The sequence below is a fragment of the Sceloporus occidentalis genome, unplaced genomic scaffold (assembly GCF_023333645.1).
Source record: "Sceloporus occidentalis isolate IW3139 unplaced genomic scaffold, rSceOcc1.0.p SCAF_6, whole genome shotgun sequence".
Lineage (NCBI taxonomy): Eukaryota > Metazoa > Chordata > Lepidosauria > Squamata > Phrynosomatidae > Sceloporus > Sceloporus occidentalis.
Window position 1 is genome coordinate 49,385,111 of NW_028316986.1, and position 18,631 is coordinate 49,403,741.

Here is an 18,631-nt window from a genome sequence, read left to right on the forward strand (position 1 = left end):
GGTTTCAGACAGAAGTGTCATCTTAAACCATCATCTTGAACCAACTTAAACTAGTTCCTGAGTTTAGGCCTAATGAGGAGTAATGGTTTGTTTAAAAGCTGAAACCTAAATTTCCAAACACCTGCTTGTGTTAAGTGAAAAAAAGTTTGAAGCACCGTAATTTCCTATGACATCCTGAAGTTCTGCCTAGGCATTTGTGCAGCACTTAATGATAGATGTCTGCAACACAACCATTCTGTCATTTAGATAGTGCAATCTGGAATGTACATGGGGCCATTCATATCTCCAGTTGGTAAGATTTGATAACTACTGTATATATTTGACTATAAGTCGACCTCATGTATAAGTCGAAGACAGGTTTTGAGGGCAAAATTATAGATTTTGATATGACCTGTGGATATGTCGAGGGTAAAACCTGAGGGCATGTAACAAAAGTTCTAAAGGATGAAGCAAAAGAAAACAATGCCAAAGAGCTTACAAAATTCCAGGAGGCATAACTGGTTGTATTCACACTAATGGCTGTATGGATGAGACAGTAGAGGGGACATCCCTTTCACCAGAGGATGGTTCCCTTTTTATAATGAGAATTAAAGTACAGTACAGTGCACCCCATCATATGCAGGTGTGATATACGCAGCTTTCAGCATATGCTGAAAGCCGCGCCGAAATAAGTCTCGATGCACCTCGGAGTGCCACAAGCACAAACTCCATTATTTTTAATGCGGCTCGAGCATTCGTGGAATTCCCTTTATGTGGGGGGGGGGGGTCTGGAACGGATTCCTGTGTAAAGGAAGGGCCCACTGTCCTTAAATTGACCCATGGATAAGTCAATTTTGGTTTTTGGGGGCCAATTTTTTGACTAAAATTTCTAGACTTATACGTGAATATATAAAGTATCCATTTCTATAACCATCCAGCCTCATTTGTCTCTCGATGATAAAAAAAAGTAGGAACTAGAGACAGCTGGGATAAAATTAGAGTGCCAGTAGTGTACATATGTTACGGAACTGAAATAATAACTGAATGAAAAAGCAGATACCCTCTTAATGTTTTGATGTTTTGAAATCAAAAACTAAACAGGTGGTCTGACAATGATTACTCATCAGAAAGCTATACAGTTTCTTGTATTCTATTTCCTGTGTCATATCCAATGCTCAAGAAACCTAATTAATAAAGGACAATAGGTAACACTGATAATGCATTATGACCTTTGATATTGTTCTCTATATCTTGTAATAGCTAATTACAGAGTTGTGTCCCGTAAAAACATATATTCTGTCACTCCAAATTTATTGGCCAGTTTACTAGCTGATAGGCAGAAGCCCTTATCGTGATAAAAACCGGCTGGAACAATAATTTCAAATGTTGTTATCTTTTTGAAAGAAAAATGCTTGATTGAGATTTGAGCTTAATATCTGTTACTGAAAATCCCAAGAACAATTGTACATATTCTTCAAAAGCAGTAATACTGTTATCACTGAATGACAACCATGGAGGTTGAAGTACTTCTGGATTTTTCCAGATTTAGGAGTAGATTTCAGAAATGGTTTAAGAACATGTGGCATTTTTTTTTAAAAAAAATTCAAGGTCAATATTAAATGTCCAGCCCAAACATTGTATTAATGGGAGCCATTGCAAATCAGGCCTGTAAACTATTTTCCCCCACAGGTTCCTGTTGGTGACTTTGAAAATACCTACTTTTACCACTGAGCTTCGTCTTTTCACTTCAGAGGTTTGAACAGATTATTTATATCCCAATTTTCTTCCAATATGGAACCCAAAATGGCTGGTGTTGGACAATTTGCATTGCTAAGAAGGACACATTATTTTCAGAGGGACTATTCAAAACAACAGTGCTAGGAAAACACAGCACAGTCCAAGTTAACTGAGACTATTATAGATAAAAAAATGTAGAGAGGTCATCGCAAGAACAGATAGTTACAGTTTGAAGAGAATATGGCACTGTAGTTCTTAAATGACATGGAATATTAACATTTAAGTTTCATAGGTTACCATTCATCGAGTGTATGTTTTACTTGAACTCATTTACTGGGATCCTTTCTCTGTGCAGCCGTCGGTTATGCTAGATGGCTGACTTGTTGTGCCGAGATTCCAGCCATTGACCCCTTTTACACTCTTATAAAAATTATAATGCTGATCATGCAGATGAGGGGAAATAAAGCTGAGGTTCAGCAATTGGTACAGGAGAAGTTGTCTTGAGTGACATTTTTGGCACAAAGCTTGGAAATTAAATAAATAAAGGTGAATATGATTTGAAAGGTAGTTAGGGGGATAGTGTAGGTGGATGAATGTAGCAACTGAAGGATATGACTTGTCCAAATAAAATAAGTGCAATAGAATTTGGAGCCCTGCGTTCAAATTCCATTTGACCATGGAACTTACTGAGCTGGTTTGGATCAGTCAAACACTCTAAACCTAACCAATATCACAGGATTGTTTTGAGAATAAAATGGGATGGAGGATTGTGAACACATTGGCTTGAGCTCTAGAAGAAAAGTGGAGTATGAATGCAGTTAATTAAAACTACATTATAACATTTATTTCTGCTCCTGAGTAAAAATGAAGGTAGAAATAACACTATTAGGAGCCCTGGTGGCGCAGTGGTTAAATGCCTGTACTGCAGCCATTCACTCAAAACCACAAGGTTGCGAGTTCCAAGACCAGCAAAATGGCCCAAGCTCGACTCAGGCTTGCATCCTTCCGAGGTTGCTAAAATGAGTACCCAGACTGTTGGGGGCAAATTAGCTTACTTGCTAATTAGCTTACTTGCTGTTCACTGCTATGATCTTTGGAATAGCAGTATATAAATAAAACAAATTATTATTATTATTATTATTATTATTATTATTATTATTATGTCAAACTACTGTTTTGTGGAGGTGGATGTTACTTTCAAGGATGCAAATTTAGGAGTAAGGAGACTTCAACTGCCCTAACATCTCCTGAGAGACCACTTCCATACAACATGGGATTCCCCAGCAAATTCATGGCATTGTTATCAAGTTTGGTTTTAATAAAATTTTGGGTACATGTAGTATGTGCTATAACCCAAAGGCGAGGAGACCACGTAGGTAGCTCACCTTGCAAAGGCAGAACCCTAGAAAGAGATGGAACTGGAAATTTTCCATAGGAAGTTTGGGAGTCGCCAAACCAGAATCGCCACTACTTGCCCAAGTAAGACAATAGACTTGGCTTCTCACCTGATGAGCCAGTGATCAGCTTAATGACTTAGTAATCAAGTCGGATGCCCCTCCAAATTGTGTTCAGACGTAAAAGCATTGTGCAACACATTGCTTGCTCTAGCTAAACAAAGCCCAAGCAATCAACACCTTTGCCTAGCAAGTCCCATAGCCTCCAGATACATTTCAGACTATAAAAACCCCAGGTTTCTGGACCTTCTTTGAGCCGAGCTGAACTGAGCTTGTGCTAGTGCTAGTGTTGCAAACTGGTCCACACCAGTTTGAACTCTGCTCTTAACTCCCGCGGCCTTCTTCCCCCACTCCTGCGGCCGTGATCTACTGTCCATCCAAGCTTCATCAGACTTCCCGGAGAAGACTTCTAAGGTAGTATTCCCTAGTGGTGTCTCTCTTTCTCAGACCTATCTCCCAAACTTACCCATCCCCTGCTGTAGCATTGAGTGTGTGTGTGTGTGTCCCCCTTTTGCTGTGTGGTTTTCCCTGTGCTGTAAGAAACGTTACTCGTTTAATTGAAACTAGTTGGTATCAGCGTCTCTTTCTCTTGGGGCTGGCTGGCGACCTCTGGTATACACTATCGGGACCCGATTCCAGCACATGGTGTTGTTAGGGCCACCTCTCGGCTATATTTGAGCTAATTAAAATTCCCCTAAGTAGATCCTTCCTAACAGCATGCATTACTGACATCTTCCAATTGCAGAAGATAGATGAATGGATAAGGGAATCCATTGTCTTCAGTTTAATCGAGTGATTCCCAGACTTTGGTCCTCCTGGTGTTTTGTTTCCTGAGAGGGAGAAGGGCAACCCAGCTCCATCAGGCCTTGTCTGAAAGAAGAGCATCCCCTCCATCCACCAACATCCAGAGGGAGGGAAGGGCAAAGATCGTATATATAGCGCTGTGTAAATTTAAAGGACTGTAAAAATAAAGCTTAATAATAATAATAATAATAATTGAATGTCTCCTCCCAAAATTTCTGACTGTTGACCAAGCTGGCTGGGATACTGGGAGTGGAAATAGAAAGCACTTGAAAGAATAAAGTTTGGGAACTACTGGTTCAATCCACCATTATTAGGAGGACCCATCAATATTAAGATCAATTAGATTAAAATAGTGGGATCCTTGTGAGAAAACAATCCTTTTGTGCTTGAATTCAAATGCAAGAATTCTCTGCTCAGGCAAAAAAAAAGGCAAAAAACAAATATGGAGTGGGAAGTTGGCACGTTTAAAAGTGGAATATAATAGCAGCATCAGCATGGCATAAATAATCTATTTTGACACCACTTTAACTGTCATGGATCAATGCTATAAAATTCTGGGAATTGAAGTTTGTTGTGGCACCAGACCTCTCCGACAGAGAAGACTTAATGTCTCACAAAACAAAAATTCCAAGAATTCCATAGCATTGAGCCATGATAATTAAAGCTGTGTTAAACTGGATTGTTTGTGCTGTGCAGATGCAGCCTAAATAAACTGTCATAGGCCCGGTACACCCCGCCTGCAAAAGGCAGTCTGGAGCCGCGTCTCTTTGTTGTGCAGCGTTACTGCAGCAACCACTGCACAGCAAAAAAAAAAAAAAAAAAAGGAGCGGTTAGAAGCAGCTCCTGTTGCTGCGCAGCTGCAACACAACAAAGCGCCATAGGACACTGTGGTGACATTACAACTGCACAGCACCATTTGGACGCTGTGCAGCTGTGACGTTACCGACGTGTGCGATGTATGGGTGGTGCCGCACAATCATGGCAGCTCCCACACATACTAGGGTTAGGGAGCATACGGTTGGTGCATGCTCCCTAACCCTAGTATCACCGAGAGCACGGCACATTTGGGTGGTCTGTACTGCCCCATAATCAGACCACTGTGGTGCAGCCACAAATTAAGGCTAATGTGATTTTAAGCTTCCTGCTCAGCCATGGAACCAACTGGGTTCCTTGGGCAAATCACACTCTCTTATCCTTGGGGGAAGGCAATGGCAAACCTCTTCTGAACAAATCTTGCCAAGAAAACTCCTTGATAGGTTTGCTTTAGAATTGGCGTAAGTCAGAAATAACTTTAAGGCACGCAACAACAACAATGCGGGCTAGTGTGGTGTAGTCATTTAAGTGCTGAACTGTGACTCTGGAGATCGAGGTTTGATTCCCTGCTCAACTATGGAAACCCACTGGGTGATCTTGGGCGAGTCACACACACTCTTCGCTCCAGAAAACCCTGTGATAGGTTCACTGTTAGTCAAGCAACTTGAAGGCACACAACAAAAACAACAACAACAAATAGAACCATAGCCTCCAAGTCGTAAGGAAGAATAGTTCCTTTTTATTCAGCTGTAATCTCATTTAGGGCACTGTGTTCATTGCTGGGTACTGCACAGTAACAAGGATGTAGATACATTATGGAGTTTAATAAGTACATACCACACATGTAGTTTGTAAATCTATGCAAAAAAAAAATATAGTTTGGTAATCACACTTTTCAGAATACACTTCCATGTACTAAAAGCATGTAGTTGAAAGAATGAAAGAAATGTGCAAAACATTGTACAAAAAAAGTTCAAAATAGCATTAGATTAAGGAAAAATGTGTGTATTAGGAAAACCTGTGTAAAGTATTACACAGTATATAGAAAATTTTACACAATGTGTAGGATAAATGTGTAGAAATTTTCATGTGGCTGTTCCATTTTTAGAGTTGCAAATTGATGAAACTGGATGGTACAAACTAGAGATTATTATTATTATTATTATTAACCTTTTTTTATGAAGCGCTGTAAATTTACACAGCGCTGTACATGCAATCTTTTTAGTTAGACGGTTCCCTGCCCTCGGGCTTACAATCTAAAAAGACATGACACAGAATGAGAAGGGAGTGGTGGAGGGAAAGGGTAAGAGGTCCAGCAGTTCCTCTCTACCTCCAAGGCCTGGACCAAGGCAGATGGACTGGAGGGAGGGCTTGGCTTCATAATGGATGGTTAATCTTCTTCCAGGGAAAATACACTCTCAAGTAGGATAATACATATACAGTACATAGCAATACAGGAAATGGGTCGATAAACAGGCACCAAAAGAACATCAAATAGTAAGCGACAATTATGCAATGCCTGGGAAGGCTTCTCTGAACAGGATGGTTTTCAACTCCATTTTGAAGCTGGTTAAAGAAGTGGTGGCTCTTGCTTGTGGGGGAAGAAGGTTCCAGGAATGAGGGGCAGCAAGTGAAAAGGGGCGAATCTCAGATGGGGCAGAGGAAATCCTGGGCTGAGGCAGCAGACCTTGACTACCAGAACAGAGGGCCCTAGTGAGAAGGTGAGGAGAAAGAAGGTCTGATAAGTAAGGAGGGGCCAGGCCAGAATATTAGCATCTCCAGCTATAAGTTTTCAAATAATAGAGCTAGGAAAGGTCTCTACCAAAGGTGCCAGAAAGCCACTTGAAAAAGACTTGATAAACCAGTAGTTTATCAGCTTCCATGAGTTAACAGACAATTGCATGTAATAAGCATATTTAGTCTGCTGCTTGTATTCCAGCTAAGGTTGTTTTATTTTATTTTATTTAAATTCCTAAATGGTCACTGTTTTAAGATTATTCTTCTCTAGAAGATGTGTTTAGAAAAGCAGCCTGTGCTAGTGGAGAAAAAGATTAACCAGTAATCCAGAAGATAATGTAAAGATTAACTTGGGATTGTTTTTAATTAATTATTTTTCTGAGCATTTCAAAGTAAATCTCACAGCTGCTGGAAATCATATGTGCCACATTCATTAGTTAGTATCTCACTCTCCTTTATCTTGCTTTTTGTTCTCTGAGAACTGGAATGTTTCCTTTCTTAATAGTGATGCCCTTTGGATTGGGAATTAATTTCCTTGCCATTTAGAGAGGGTTCCCTCCCCTTTCTTTTTTAAAGGTTGCTTTTCTTTTATTTAGATGGGGTGAGCAACTGTGGAAGGCTAATGGGGCACAGGAGAAGTTGGAGATGCCCTTTAGGGGACATGAGGATATTGTCACCATGATTTTGGGTTTGATTTTTTTTTAACCTTGGCAGGGGGGTAGAATAGTGGTGGTGACCCATCAACAGGTGTAACAAGTGGAACAGATCCCCCGGGTAAAGCGAGGTAAAAAGCAAAGGTTTGGATGGGAGGCTGTGACCCATACAACAGCATAACATGACCCCATTAAATTGATGTTTGTTTAGTTCAGCAGGAACGCACTGCACAGAAAAGGTAAACTGAGACATGAGCGTTACATGTAAGTTGTAGATACAAAACCAGAAGTTTGGGTAACAGGAGATATTTCTAACCAAAGAGCAACCAAAAAGCTATCCTTTGATTCCATATCTGTCTGCCGTATCAATAACCTAGTTTGTACAAAAAGAAAGAAAAAGAAGACAAGAAAAAAAAGGAAGGGCTACTACATTTCAAGATGATAAGTGCAAAGTAAAGAGTGGTTTTGTCTCTGAACCAAAAGAGATCAAAAGTCCTTTGAGCCAATGTTTTTTAATAATAATAATAATAATAATAATAATAATAATGCTTTTATTTTTATATCGCTTTTCCTCCAGATCAAAGCGGTGTACATACAATAAGATAAAACTCTATTACACATGTCAAATACAATATTAAAAACAGTTATAAAAACAATTGTAAACATTCAATTTTAAAAACAATACAACTAGGATTATCGGGATATCAATTATGGGTAGTCATCCAATCTGGTCGGGGAATACTTTCTTACACTGGATCGGGAGGGTATGCTAACTGGAAGAGATGAGTTTTTACTGCCTTCTTGAAGGCTTCCAGTGTACAGCTGGATCGAATCTCCTCCACGAGTGCATTCCAGTGAGTCGGAGCCGTCATTGTATAAGCTCTTTGGTGAGTCATTACCAATCTCACTTTAGAGTGTTCAAGCAACAATTTCCCCATTGTTCTGAGGGTGCGGGGCGGATTGATGTTTTCCCCGTGGACTTCCCATAGGTTGTTGGCTGGCCACTAAATGTTAACAGAATTGTGAACTAGTTAAGTCTTTGATTTGATCCAACATCTTATGTTGGGCTCATTTCTTACTATTGTATATTTTAAGAAATTTACAGTGTGTCCTTTGCATATTTACTCAGATGCAAGTCCCAGTGTGTTCTGTGAGATTTACTTCTAGTATTTCAGCTTCTTTCCTTACTTCATTAGTTACTGTCTGGGGCAGTTTGGGTGTTGAATCTTATTCACTGTTTTTTCAAAAAAATCCTTCAAGACATTGATACCATTGATCTAATACTGCCATTTTGGAAAGGATAAGAATATATATTCTGGTTTAAGAAACCCATGCAAACCCCCCCCCCCTTATTTAGTAAATACGTCACCTCTATAATCAGCTATATTTTATGTTAGTCTTCTGTCTTTCACACTTTAGTGCTTGCTTAATAGTGACCCAGCTGAAAGTGTATGCTAGCAAACAAATAACATTAGATAAAGCTGAAATTACTTGGCTTCAAGCAGTTCTCCCCTCACATCACAATCAAGCCTTCCCTTTCCAACATATGTATCTAATCTTAAAAGTGAAAATAATTTTATTTGTAATACAGGAGATCACAAATCCAAGAAGGAAAGGATTTCTGACTGAACATGCTGCCCCTTTCTCTGCTTTCTTGACTGATGGCTTTGGTCGCCAGCATAATTACTTAAGGTTCTCGCTGACGGAGAAATGCAACCTCAGATGTAAGTCCCTGTTATGAATAGGAGCATGTTCATATTATTATTATTATTATTATTATTATTATATCCCATTTCCCCCCAAAGTTGGAACCAAAAGCAGCTTATTTATAACATTTATCGTGTTCATGGCTCTGTTCTGATGACCTGCTGTTACTTGAAACTTCTATAACATGCTGCACCTATTTGGAGGCCCAGTTACTGCATTAGTATATCTACAAGGCTGCTATCTCCAAACCCTGCTTTAAGATCTTTGGTGCACAGTTGTAAGTGAATGTACACTGGTGTCAACTATGTTGGGCAACTGGGCATTATGATAAATTGTCATTCTAGTGCTGTTATTCTAAGCAATTGTTAGTTCATGAAGCTGATGTGTGTGGATAGCATCCTAACAATAATTGTATACTTCAAGAAGGCATGTACCTGTTAAATATGATAGACTGTGACATGGCAGTGGTTTTATACTGACATCCAGAACTGTATGGTAGCTCATAAATATTGGGTAGGAATCATATGGCCCTCAAATTACTGCTGGACTGAAATTTGTAGCATTCCTTACCATTGACTGTGATGGCAGGAGTACCGGGAGTTGTCAAGCAACACCTAGAGTTACTACCAAGTGTTTGGAGGCTGTATTGTTTGTCTGCCCATGATACTTTGAAGGGCAACATCTTGATGGTCACATGATTCCCACTGCTGACATAAATGATAAAACCATTGGGCCAATACTGAATTCAGAGGGAAAGAAAATTTACATCTGTATCCTAAATTACCATTTTAAAGAAAAAAGTTTGCATAGTGGGTGGCTATGTACGTTCTAAGAAGCAACACCATGCCAAGTGAAAAAAATTACATGAGAACAATTAATAGTGCATTTCATAGTGTAACTGCATATGCAGCTAAACTAAGTTTGTATTTGGATTTATTTGATAACAAAATATTTGGAAGAAAGGTGCAAATAACTGAGGTAAGATTATACAGTCGGCTCTCCGTATCCATGGATTCTTCGTTCACGGATTTTACTGCCCATGGCTTGATAATATTTTTAAAAATTAAATTTAAAAAAAGCAAACCTTGATTTTGCCATTTTATATACAGGACAGCATTTTACTATGCCATTGTATATATATAAAATGGGACAACCATACATGGATTTTGTACTCATAGGGTCTGGAACCAAATGCCAGCAGATACCAAGGCTCCTATGTAATTCTCTTTGTGGTATGTTTCAGGTCAGTACTGCATGCCAGAGGAGGGGGTTCAGCTAACTCCCAAATCGGAACTGTTAAGCACCCAGGAGATCATCACTCTTGCCAGGCTCTTTGTGAAGGAAGGTGTGGACAAGATCCGACTGACTGGGGGAGAGCCTCTCATCCGGCCTGATGTAGTAGACATTATAGGTATGTTCGGTGTGTGTGTATACATTTTGTAATATTTATGAGATCCTCTGCTGAACCAAGCTTAATTTAGGGAGTGTGTCATGTCAAAGTCTGCTAGTTGCTCAGAGTGCTTTGAGAATTCAGACAAACCTGTAGACCTGCCTTGTTGTACATTGAACAAAATAATATTAGGTGGATTAAGTGGAGACATGTGGGTTGCTTTTGTTCAACATTTGGGCCAGTCTATTCCTCACTGTCATTTTCAGTCTTTTGCCCAAAAGACAGTCAATATTCCATCTTTGAGAGCCAGCATGGTGTAGTGGTTTGAGAAGTGAACTACAACTTTTGGAGATCAAGTTTCAAATCCCTGCTTAGACATGGGAATCCATAGAAACTTGGGCAAGTCATATTCTCTCAGCCTCAGAGGAGACAAGGCAACCTCATTCTGAACAAATCTTGCCAAGCAACCTGTGACAGGTTCACCTTAGGGATGCCATAAGTTGGAAATGATATGAAAGGCACACAGCAATTCCATCTTTACTCAGGCTCCTCAGTTCCCATAGTGACTTTCTGGAATGTGGGTAGTGGGGATGTTTCCTAAGGGTTTGTTTTTGTTTTTGTTTTTTTTTGTTTTGTTTTGTTAGACATTTTGGGCTTCTACCACCTCTGTGGTTCCTTTTGTGTGCTTTTACTTCCCTCTAGGGTGTAGATGGTGTGCTTTCAGATATGTAAGAACTGGAATTCAGAATTGAGCTCACTATAAATGTTTATGAGGGAAATTGCAATTAATCTGGACAGTGTACATTTCTTCAGCTTTGTGTTGATTTTATGCATTTCATTGGACTTCATTCCTTATTTTCTAATACTCTGAAAGTTAATGAGAAAGTCCATTTGCATATTAGAAGCAAGTTTTTCAGGTGCTACTCGTATTTTGTATTTCTGAGTATATTAGAATAGATCTCACATTATTTTTCAACAAAACAGTATTTTTCTAGAGCGTGTCCGTATTCTTCATTTTACCTTGCACCTTGCACTCTTCTTTCATAAAATATCTTCTCAGTAGGAACAAGTGTATACACTTGTCAGTAACTTTTTTTGTTTTGTTTTATTTTGTTTTTGGCATTGCACTGGTAATCCAGGCTCTATACAGAACACTGCACATGCTTTGTGCATGATCTTATCTATGCTTCTTCCTACTTAGAAAAAGACCAGGGAAGACAATAGTAAAGAATGAAGTGGGCCTTAGCTAATGTGCACAGCGACCACAGTTTCATGGTAGAGTTCATACTTTGAATGCAGGAGATTCTGCTATCATTCTATGACCTGCAGGCACAGGGAAACACTGCTGCATGAAATCTTGGATAGAAAATATTGGGTTAAATGGAAGCTAGAGAATATTGAATAGACAGTCTTGGGCTAAATGGTGCTTTCTATATTTTCATCCAAGGTTTTGGAAGATGAAGAAGATAAATAGCTATTGCCTTCCCAGGAAATCTGTTATCGAAACTGACCTCATACTTTTTTTAAAAAATTGGTGTATTCTGTTTTAATGCCTAAAAGCCTTTTATATTCAAGTGATTAAGATGCTGACTCTGGTTTATTATTATTATTATTATTATTATTATTATTATTCCACCTTTTTCTTGTGGAATTAAGGTGGATTACAAAGCAGTGGGATCAAAAATACAAAATGCACCCCCATACAAAATACATCACAGCATTTATAATACCAATACCATAATTATACAAAAAGGAAAAATACTTAATAAAAATACAAAATACAAAGTCCAAAATACACATATATCATATTAGTGGAGGCATAACAAAGCTTAATAATCTAAACAACAACTGCCAGCACTAGCAGAACAACAATCAATATCAATTACAAATGTTAAAGTAACATGACATAGCATAATAATCAAACATAACCTAGCATAATAAATAGAGCAATCCCCATCTTTCCCCCAACAACAAAATAGCAATCAACTACGCATTACATACTTTAAAAGTTATATCGGTTATGTTTAAATAAGCCACTTTCCTCCTGCTTCCAGTTGGGAAGAGTCCTCCAAGTAGTGCCCTGATGGTCCAGAGAGAGCCAATAAGTTTAAGTAAGCTGGTCTGTTGCTTGCAAGATCGCCAAGTTGGCAGTTCGAGGCCCGGGTGCCACACAATGGGATGATCGCCCATCACTAGCCCCAGCTTCTGCCAACCTAACACTTGGAAAGCATGCAAATGCAAGTAGATAAATAGGTACCACTCCAGTGAGAAGCTAAACAGGGTTCTGTGCAACCATGTTGACCACATGATCACAGAGTAGTCTCTAACAACACTGGCTCTTCAGCTTAGTAACGAAGATGAGCACTGCCCCCTATGGCCGGACACAACTTGGCAACCTTGTCAACAGGGAATACCTGTACCTTTATGCAAATGTACCACACGTGTGATTTATACATTCCCCATCTCCTGTTTGCTTTTCTCCTGCTTCTCTCTTTTTGTCCCCCCCCCCTGCTTCTCTCTTTTTCAATCCTCTCATTTATTCTTACTGATTTATCTAATGCTTTAAGATTTCATCATTTATTTTGCTAACTGTACTCTTATTTCACTGTTGTGTTTTCTCAGCTCAGATGCGCAGACTAGAAGGACTGAAAACCATCGCAGTCACAACAAATGGCATCAACTTAGCCAGACTTTTGCCCCGGCTGAAGGAGGCTGGCTTAGATGCCATTAATATCAGCTTAGACACATTGGTCCCAGCCAAATTTGAATTCATTGTCCGTCGAAAAGGTACAGCTAGAGTCTCACTGTAATTTTTTACAGTTATAGCCCTAGCATTTTCATAATTACTTCCTGCACAATGTTTGCCTGGTTAGCAGACAGTGTGGAATGAATAAGTGGAGGATAATTTAGAAGCCTGTATATTCGATTTATAATTGATAGTGACCTTTTGTCAGACTGTCTTTCAGAAATAGGACCCTTTCTTTATTATAGACCAGTTATGATTTAAATCTACACTCATTCAGTGTTTCTGTGATCTCTGTTGTAATTACTGAAGATGCATTCTTTTTTGCAGAAATAGCTTACCATCCACAGTAAACAGATAGGGCACCTGTGGAGGCAAAGACACAGCCAAAAAAAGTTACAAAAGAATTAATTGGCTGTTTGTGGTATGGAGCACTGGTGATTTAGAAAAGATGTCACTGAAAAAGAAGAGTTCTGACTTTCAAAGGGGAATTTTGGGGGGATGACTTGAGAAAGAGAACTAGAAGTAGTTCTAGCTAAAAAAAATTGCATGGAAGGAAGAATGATTGATAGCCTGTTGTACATCAGTTCTTGTTGAAAAAAGGACTCCAGATAAACAAGAGGGTACAAATAAGCACCAAAAGGTAAAAGCCCTTAAGCAATAAGAGTAAGAATGGCACTGAATTTATGTGAAATGTTGATGGATTAATAAAGAAAAAGTATGATAGTGGCCTAGAGGCAGGAGAGGGAAGAACTACCGGCAAAGTTAATCTGCGTTGAGAACAGACCCAGATCGTTCCTTATCTCCCCAGTGTATTAGCAGTTTTAGTCATAACTATAATGCACTTCAATGTATTACTTTCAGTCATAACAATAATCCATAAATAATAGCTTAATTTCAAAGAACTAGTACAATGTCAAAACCATATTTTTAGCAGAAAATCAAACAAAAAGAAGATCGATGAGCAAAAATTAAGGGTATAAATTCATGACGTCTGTGGAGTGTGGGACTTTGAGTCATCCATGACTCAGTGGGCTGATTGGTCCAATTTGACAGGACAAATTTGGGATTTATAATGGGATGTATAAAACATTTTTGGTTTCCTCACTGCAGATATGATGTCTTAATTTGAAAAACACAGTGCAGTATTGCCTAATACTGCCAAGAACATCTGCTGAAAGCTCAGTGGTGTGAGTGCTTTTTTCAATTCAGACCAAAATAAATCAATTAAATGTTCCAAGCCATAAAAAATTTCATTGCTGAATATCAAAGTAGTGCTTTATTAGTAGCCATTAAGATTGAATAATTCTGAAAGAAACTATATCTCAGCTGGTTTTAAGTTCCACTATAGCAACAGATATTCTAGACTCCTTATTTGTTTTTTAAAATGTAGAAATACCCACATATGTTTGGATCAGCTGAATTATTTTTTGCACCCTAGAGGGTTGTTTGGAAAAGTTTAAATGTTGTTCTCAAAAATATATTCACCAAAGTCTATTTTATGTCACATAAATGAGATTTATCCAGCAATGAAATAAATACAGATATATTGTCATTGCCACTGGAAGCATTTAATGTTTCAATTTTTAATAATATTGAAAGTCTACCCCTAAGGATTCCTAAGAGTGTTTTAAAAACTTTTATACTGGGATGTCTCCATCTTGATGGCTCATTAAAATAAAAACAACCATATGATCTATACTTATAATTTCTTTTCTGCTGAAGATCGGGCAGAGCTGTTGGTTCTTCAAAAAATGTCAACATACCATAATAATTTATTGTTGATATCCTTATTAGAAGGATCAAAGTGCAGTTTTGCATCTCTCCCCCTGTTTTGGTAATAAGCCCCCAAAGGAGTGCTTCTTATTCTTAAATGATGCCTATATACAGGATCTTAAGTAATGTTGGCATAGTTAGATATCTTCTCTAAACTAGCAATTGTGTCAGACATTGCCTTTGTATGCACAAGCGTGCCATAAAGTTACCCTTTCTTTATATTATGATTATTGTTATTATTAGTTTGAATTATACTTCTGCCTTTCCTCACAAAAAAATCAAAAGTTGTGCAGAATACAACACTCTTACTTGGGTTCTGCCAATGGAGGGACTCTAAGATAGCCACAAGGTTATTCTGGGAAGGGTTGGCTTCTTTCATGTGTAGAAAGCACATGGACGTCAATTCTGTCTTAATCTGTGCTTGCTAGCTTTAGGGGTTTTCCAGGCACAATGCAGGCCTGTTTTGTGTTTTTAGTCTTCCTAGGGGTTGTTTGAGTGGTAAGATTGCTAGGCTGAGTATGGGTCAGAACCTCTGTTGCTTTAATACTTAGCAAATTTTCATTCAGGAAACCTAGGTATAAAGTTCTATCAGAAGAAACTATGGTACCTCTCCTCCTTTACCTTCCACCCCACCCATCCATGAGCCCTGATGGTGCAGTGGTTAAATGCCTGGACTGCAGCCACTCACTCACAAACCATAAGGTTGCGAGTTCAATACCAGCGAAAGGGCTGAAGCTTGACTCAGGCTTGCATCCTTCTGAGCTTGCTAAAATGAGTAACCAGATTATTGGGGGAAATTAGCTTACACTTTGTAAACCTTTTAGGGAGTGTTTAAGTGCACTGATAAGCGGTATAGAAATGTACTTTCAGCGGGTCTCCCATGCAGCTATTTACTGATCTGTGAAACGTTGGGGTAGGAGGAAAGCAGAAGAGAAGTGACACACTCCATTCTCATAACAGTAACAGGCATGTTCTCATGATCTCCTAAGGTCCCTCAGAACATCTTGAAGGATAATGTCATTATGATATTCAGAAACAGAGTTGGACAATTCACCACCGCTGTCCTACCCACAGTCCGCCAGCCAGTAAATAGCCATGTTTTTGTAGAGTAGTGTTCTGTTGGCTAAAAGGTGGGTTTATGGTGTGGGGCAGTCAACTAAGTGAGATGCAATAATTCCTCCAGATGGAACTTTATGGTAAGCCTTCCTGATCAGATATCTGCTAAATACTAAAGCAACAGGAGTCCTGTCCCTTATTCAATGTGGCAACCCTTTTGATAATTCATTTTCCTCTCCCCTTGCTCACTCCTCTTCTAATTGTAAGCCCCTGAGAACTGCCCCTACTGAAAAGGGAGGAGCCATCTTGGTCTCTTATCTCACTTTAAAGATAAAGTATGTTTTGACACATGCTTTTGTGGGCTGCCACTCACTTCATCAGATGCATCATGATGAAAGTGGGCTGTAGTCCCAAAAAACACATGCCAAATAAAACTAGTTGGTCCTTAAGAATTCTGTAAGACTGTTTTTCAAACATATATACAGGTTTCTGGAAAACTGCCAAGCACACACATGTTCATACTTTCTCTTTTGTTGGGGGAGAAGAAGGTCCTCTGAAAGGAGGGGGGTATTCATTTTCAAACTAGCATGAGCAATATAATTGCACTTCCCATTGGCAGATGTGATTTAATGAAATTTCTACCAAATAGAAGTATAAGAACAGTTTTACTTAGCATGCTGTTGTTTGATATCACAAAACAAATTATGATTTCACAGCGTCAGAGCGGTGACAAGCAGCATGGAAACAAGCTTAATATTGAGGCAGCAGAATCTGTGACATGATACAAAGTTCTGAACTAAACGTTTAATTCTAAATCAGTTTGAAAACAAGGTAGTCTTTTGTTGTTATTGTTAGCTGCCTTCAAGTCGGTTCCAACTCATGGCAACTCTGTGGATGAGACATCTCCAAGAATCCCTATCTTGCAATGCCTTGCCCAGATCCTGCACGCCCCTGCCCACAACCCCATTGATTGAGTCTATCCATCTGGTTTGTGGTCTTCCTACCCTCTACCTTTTCTAGCATTTTTTCTAGTGATCTGTGCCTTCTTATGATGTGGCCAAAGTACAATAGTCTCAACTTGGTTTTTTGTGGGGGGTTTGGGGTTATGTGGCCATGAAGAGCTTGTTTCTGACGTTTTGCCAGGATTGGTGGCTGGCAACTTCAGAGAATGCTGGCATAGAAGTGAGTGGGGTATATATACAGTGTGACCCTGAGTTGGGAGGAATGATAATCTCAACTTCATCTTCTTTGCTTCCAAGAAGAGCCCTGGTCTGACCTGTTCAAGTCTTAGTTTTGAGGAAATGCCATCTGTAAGCACTAGATGGCACTGTAGTATGTTAAATCAACTACATGTTTGAGAGGAGGAAAGGCAGCCAATAAAAACGACTTTAATATGTTCAAGATGTTTGCGCATTTTCTTTGTGTTATATTTAGTTGTTTCTAAATATGGATTGTGCTATGTAGGGGAATCTTGGAGCAGATGGAGAGACCAGTCCTTTGAGGGCCTACGTTTATCAAATTTTAGAAAACCTATTGCATTCAGTTATGTGTCTGATAAAACCAGCATGGTCCCCACTGTAATATAATCTATTATGTCTAATGTCAGGAAATTCAGGATAGCATCCAAGTTGGATTTGTGACAATTTGTTGAATTTAATCAATTAGATCCAGTTCTGTGAACATTAAGCCCTAAAACCATTTACTGGTCCCAACTAGAATACGATCAATGGAACTTACATAAGTGTTGCTTTACCGAGTTCCATTCATTTCAGTGAGGCTGCACTAGCAGGGACTAATAAATGAATTTAACCCTAATGCATTCAGTAGACAGAACCTCATGCTATTTTATGCTTATTAAGTTAGAGACAAATCTCTCCCCTGTGCTTTGTAAACTAGAAGGTGTGGTGATAGCTACAAGCTTACATGGCTTCTAAATTAATATTAACAATTTTATTTCCCCTGTGTCCTACTTGTGGGCTTCTTATAAGTACTTTCATGGCCACTGTGTGAAACTGAACTAGATAGGTCTTTGGTCTGATCAGGTAGGATACCTGTTAAGTATTTAGTACCCTATTCTTATCTTAACTGAGCGAGTGTTGTCTGGGAAGGATAATTCAGAGTTTGGCTTATTTCTTTTTCCAGATGTTCCCTGAAAGCATCCACTAAAAAAAATAAATTAGCTGGTCAGAATGTCCCTGATATATTTGTGTGCTTGGTATGTTTGTCCTGCGTGGATGTTTATGTTTTGATTACCCTTTTCTTGGTTCCAAACTAACGTCTGTTTTCACTGAAGTCATACAAATGTCCTCTTCGCTCTGACCTGCTCCCAAGCCTTCTTGGGCTCACCCTATTATTGATATGTTTATCACTGTGTGTTTTATTTTCAGCTGCCATGTTTAGTCTATAACCATATTTTATCAGGATAAACCTTGCAATGGATGTCAGAGGTTTTCTGAGACACAAGACAGAGAAGTAACAACTAATTATTGGCTGCCTTTCCTCCTCTCAACATGTAGTTGATTTAAAATACTGCAGTGCCATCCAATGCTTACAGATGGCATCATCCAATTCCTCAGTCTGACTTGAGGGTCTGTAGTACACTCCCACAATAACATCCCTGCTGTTTCCCTCCCCTTTAATTTTTATCCAGATGCTCTCCACCTGGTTTCCAGGATTGCTGTCCTGGATCTCTTCACTGGTGTAAATGTCCCTGACATATAAGGCTATTCCTCCTCCTTTCCTGTTTGGCCTGTTTCTCTTAAAAGGGTTATACCCTCTATTT

General features: G+C 39.0%; 1 protein-coding gene across 6 annotated transcripts in view; it reads left to right on the plus strand.

The window, feature by feature from the left end:
• MOCS1 (molybdenum cofactor synthesis 1) overlaps positions 1-18,631 on the plus strand; it is a 57,292-nt gene that overhangs the window by 9,108 nt on the left and 29,553 nt on the right. For all 6 annotated transcript variants that reach the window (XM_089529580.1, XM_089529581.1, XM_089529583.1 and 3 more), the window contains exons 2-4: positions 8,769-8,901; positions 10,128-10,295; positions 12,897-13,061. In XM_089529580.1, coding sequence (XP_089385706.1) covers positions 8,769-8,901; positions 10,128-10,295; positions 12,897-13,061 — 466 coding nt within the window. The remainder of the gene's footprint in view (positions 1-8,768; positions 8,902-10,127; positions 10,296-12,896; positions 13,062-18,631) is intronic.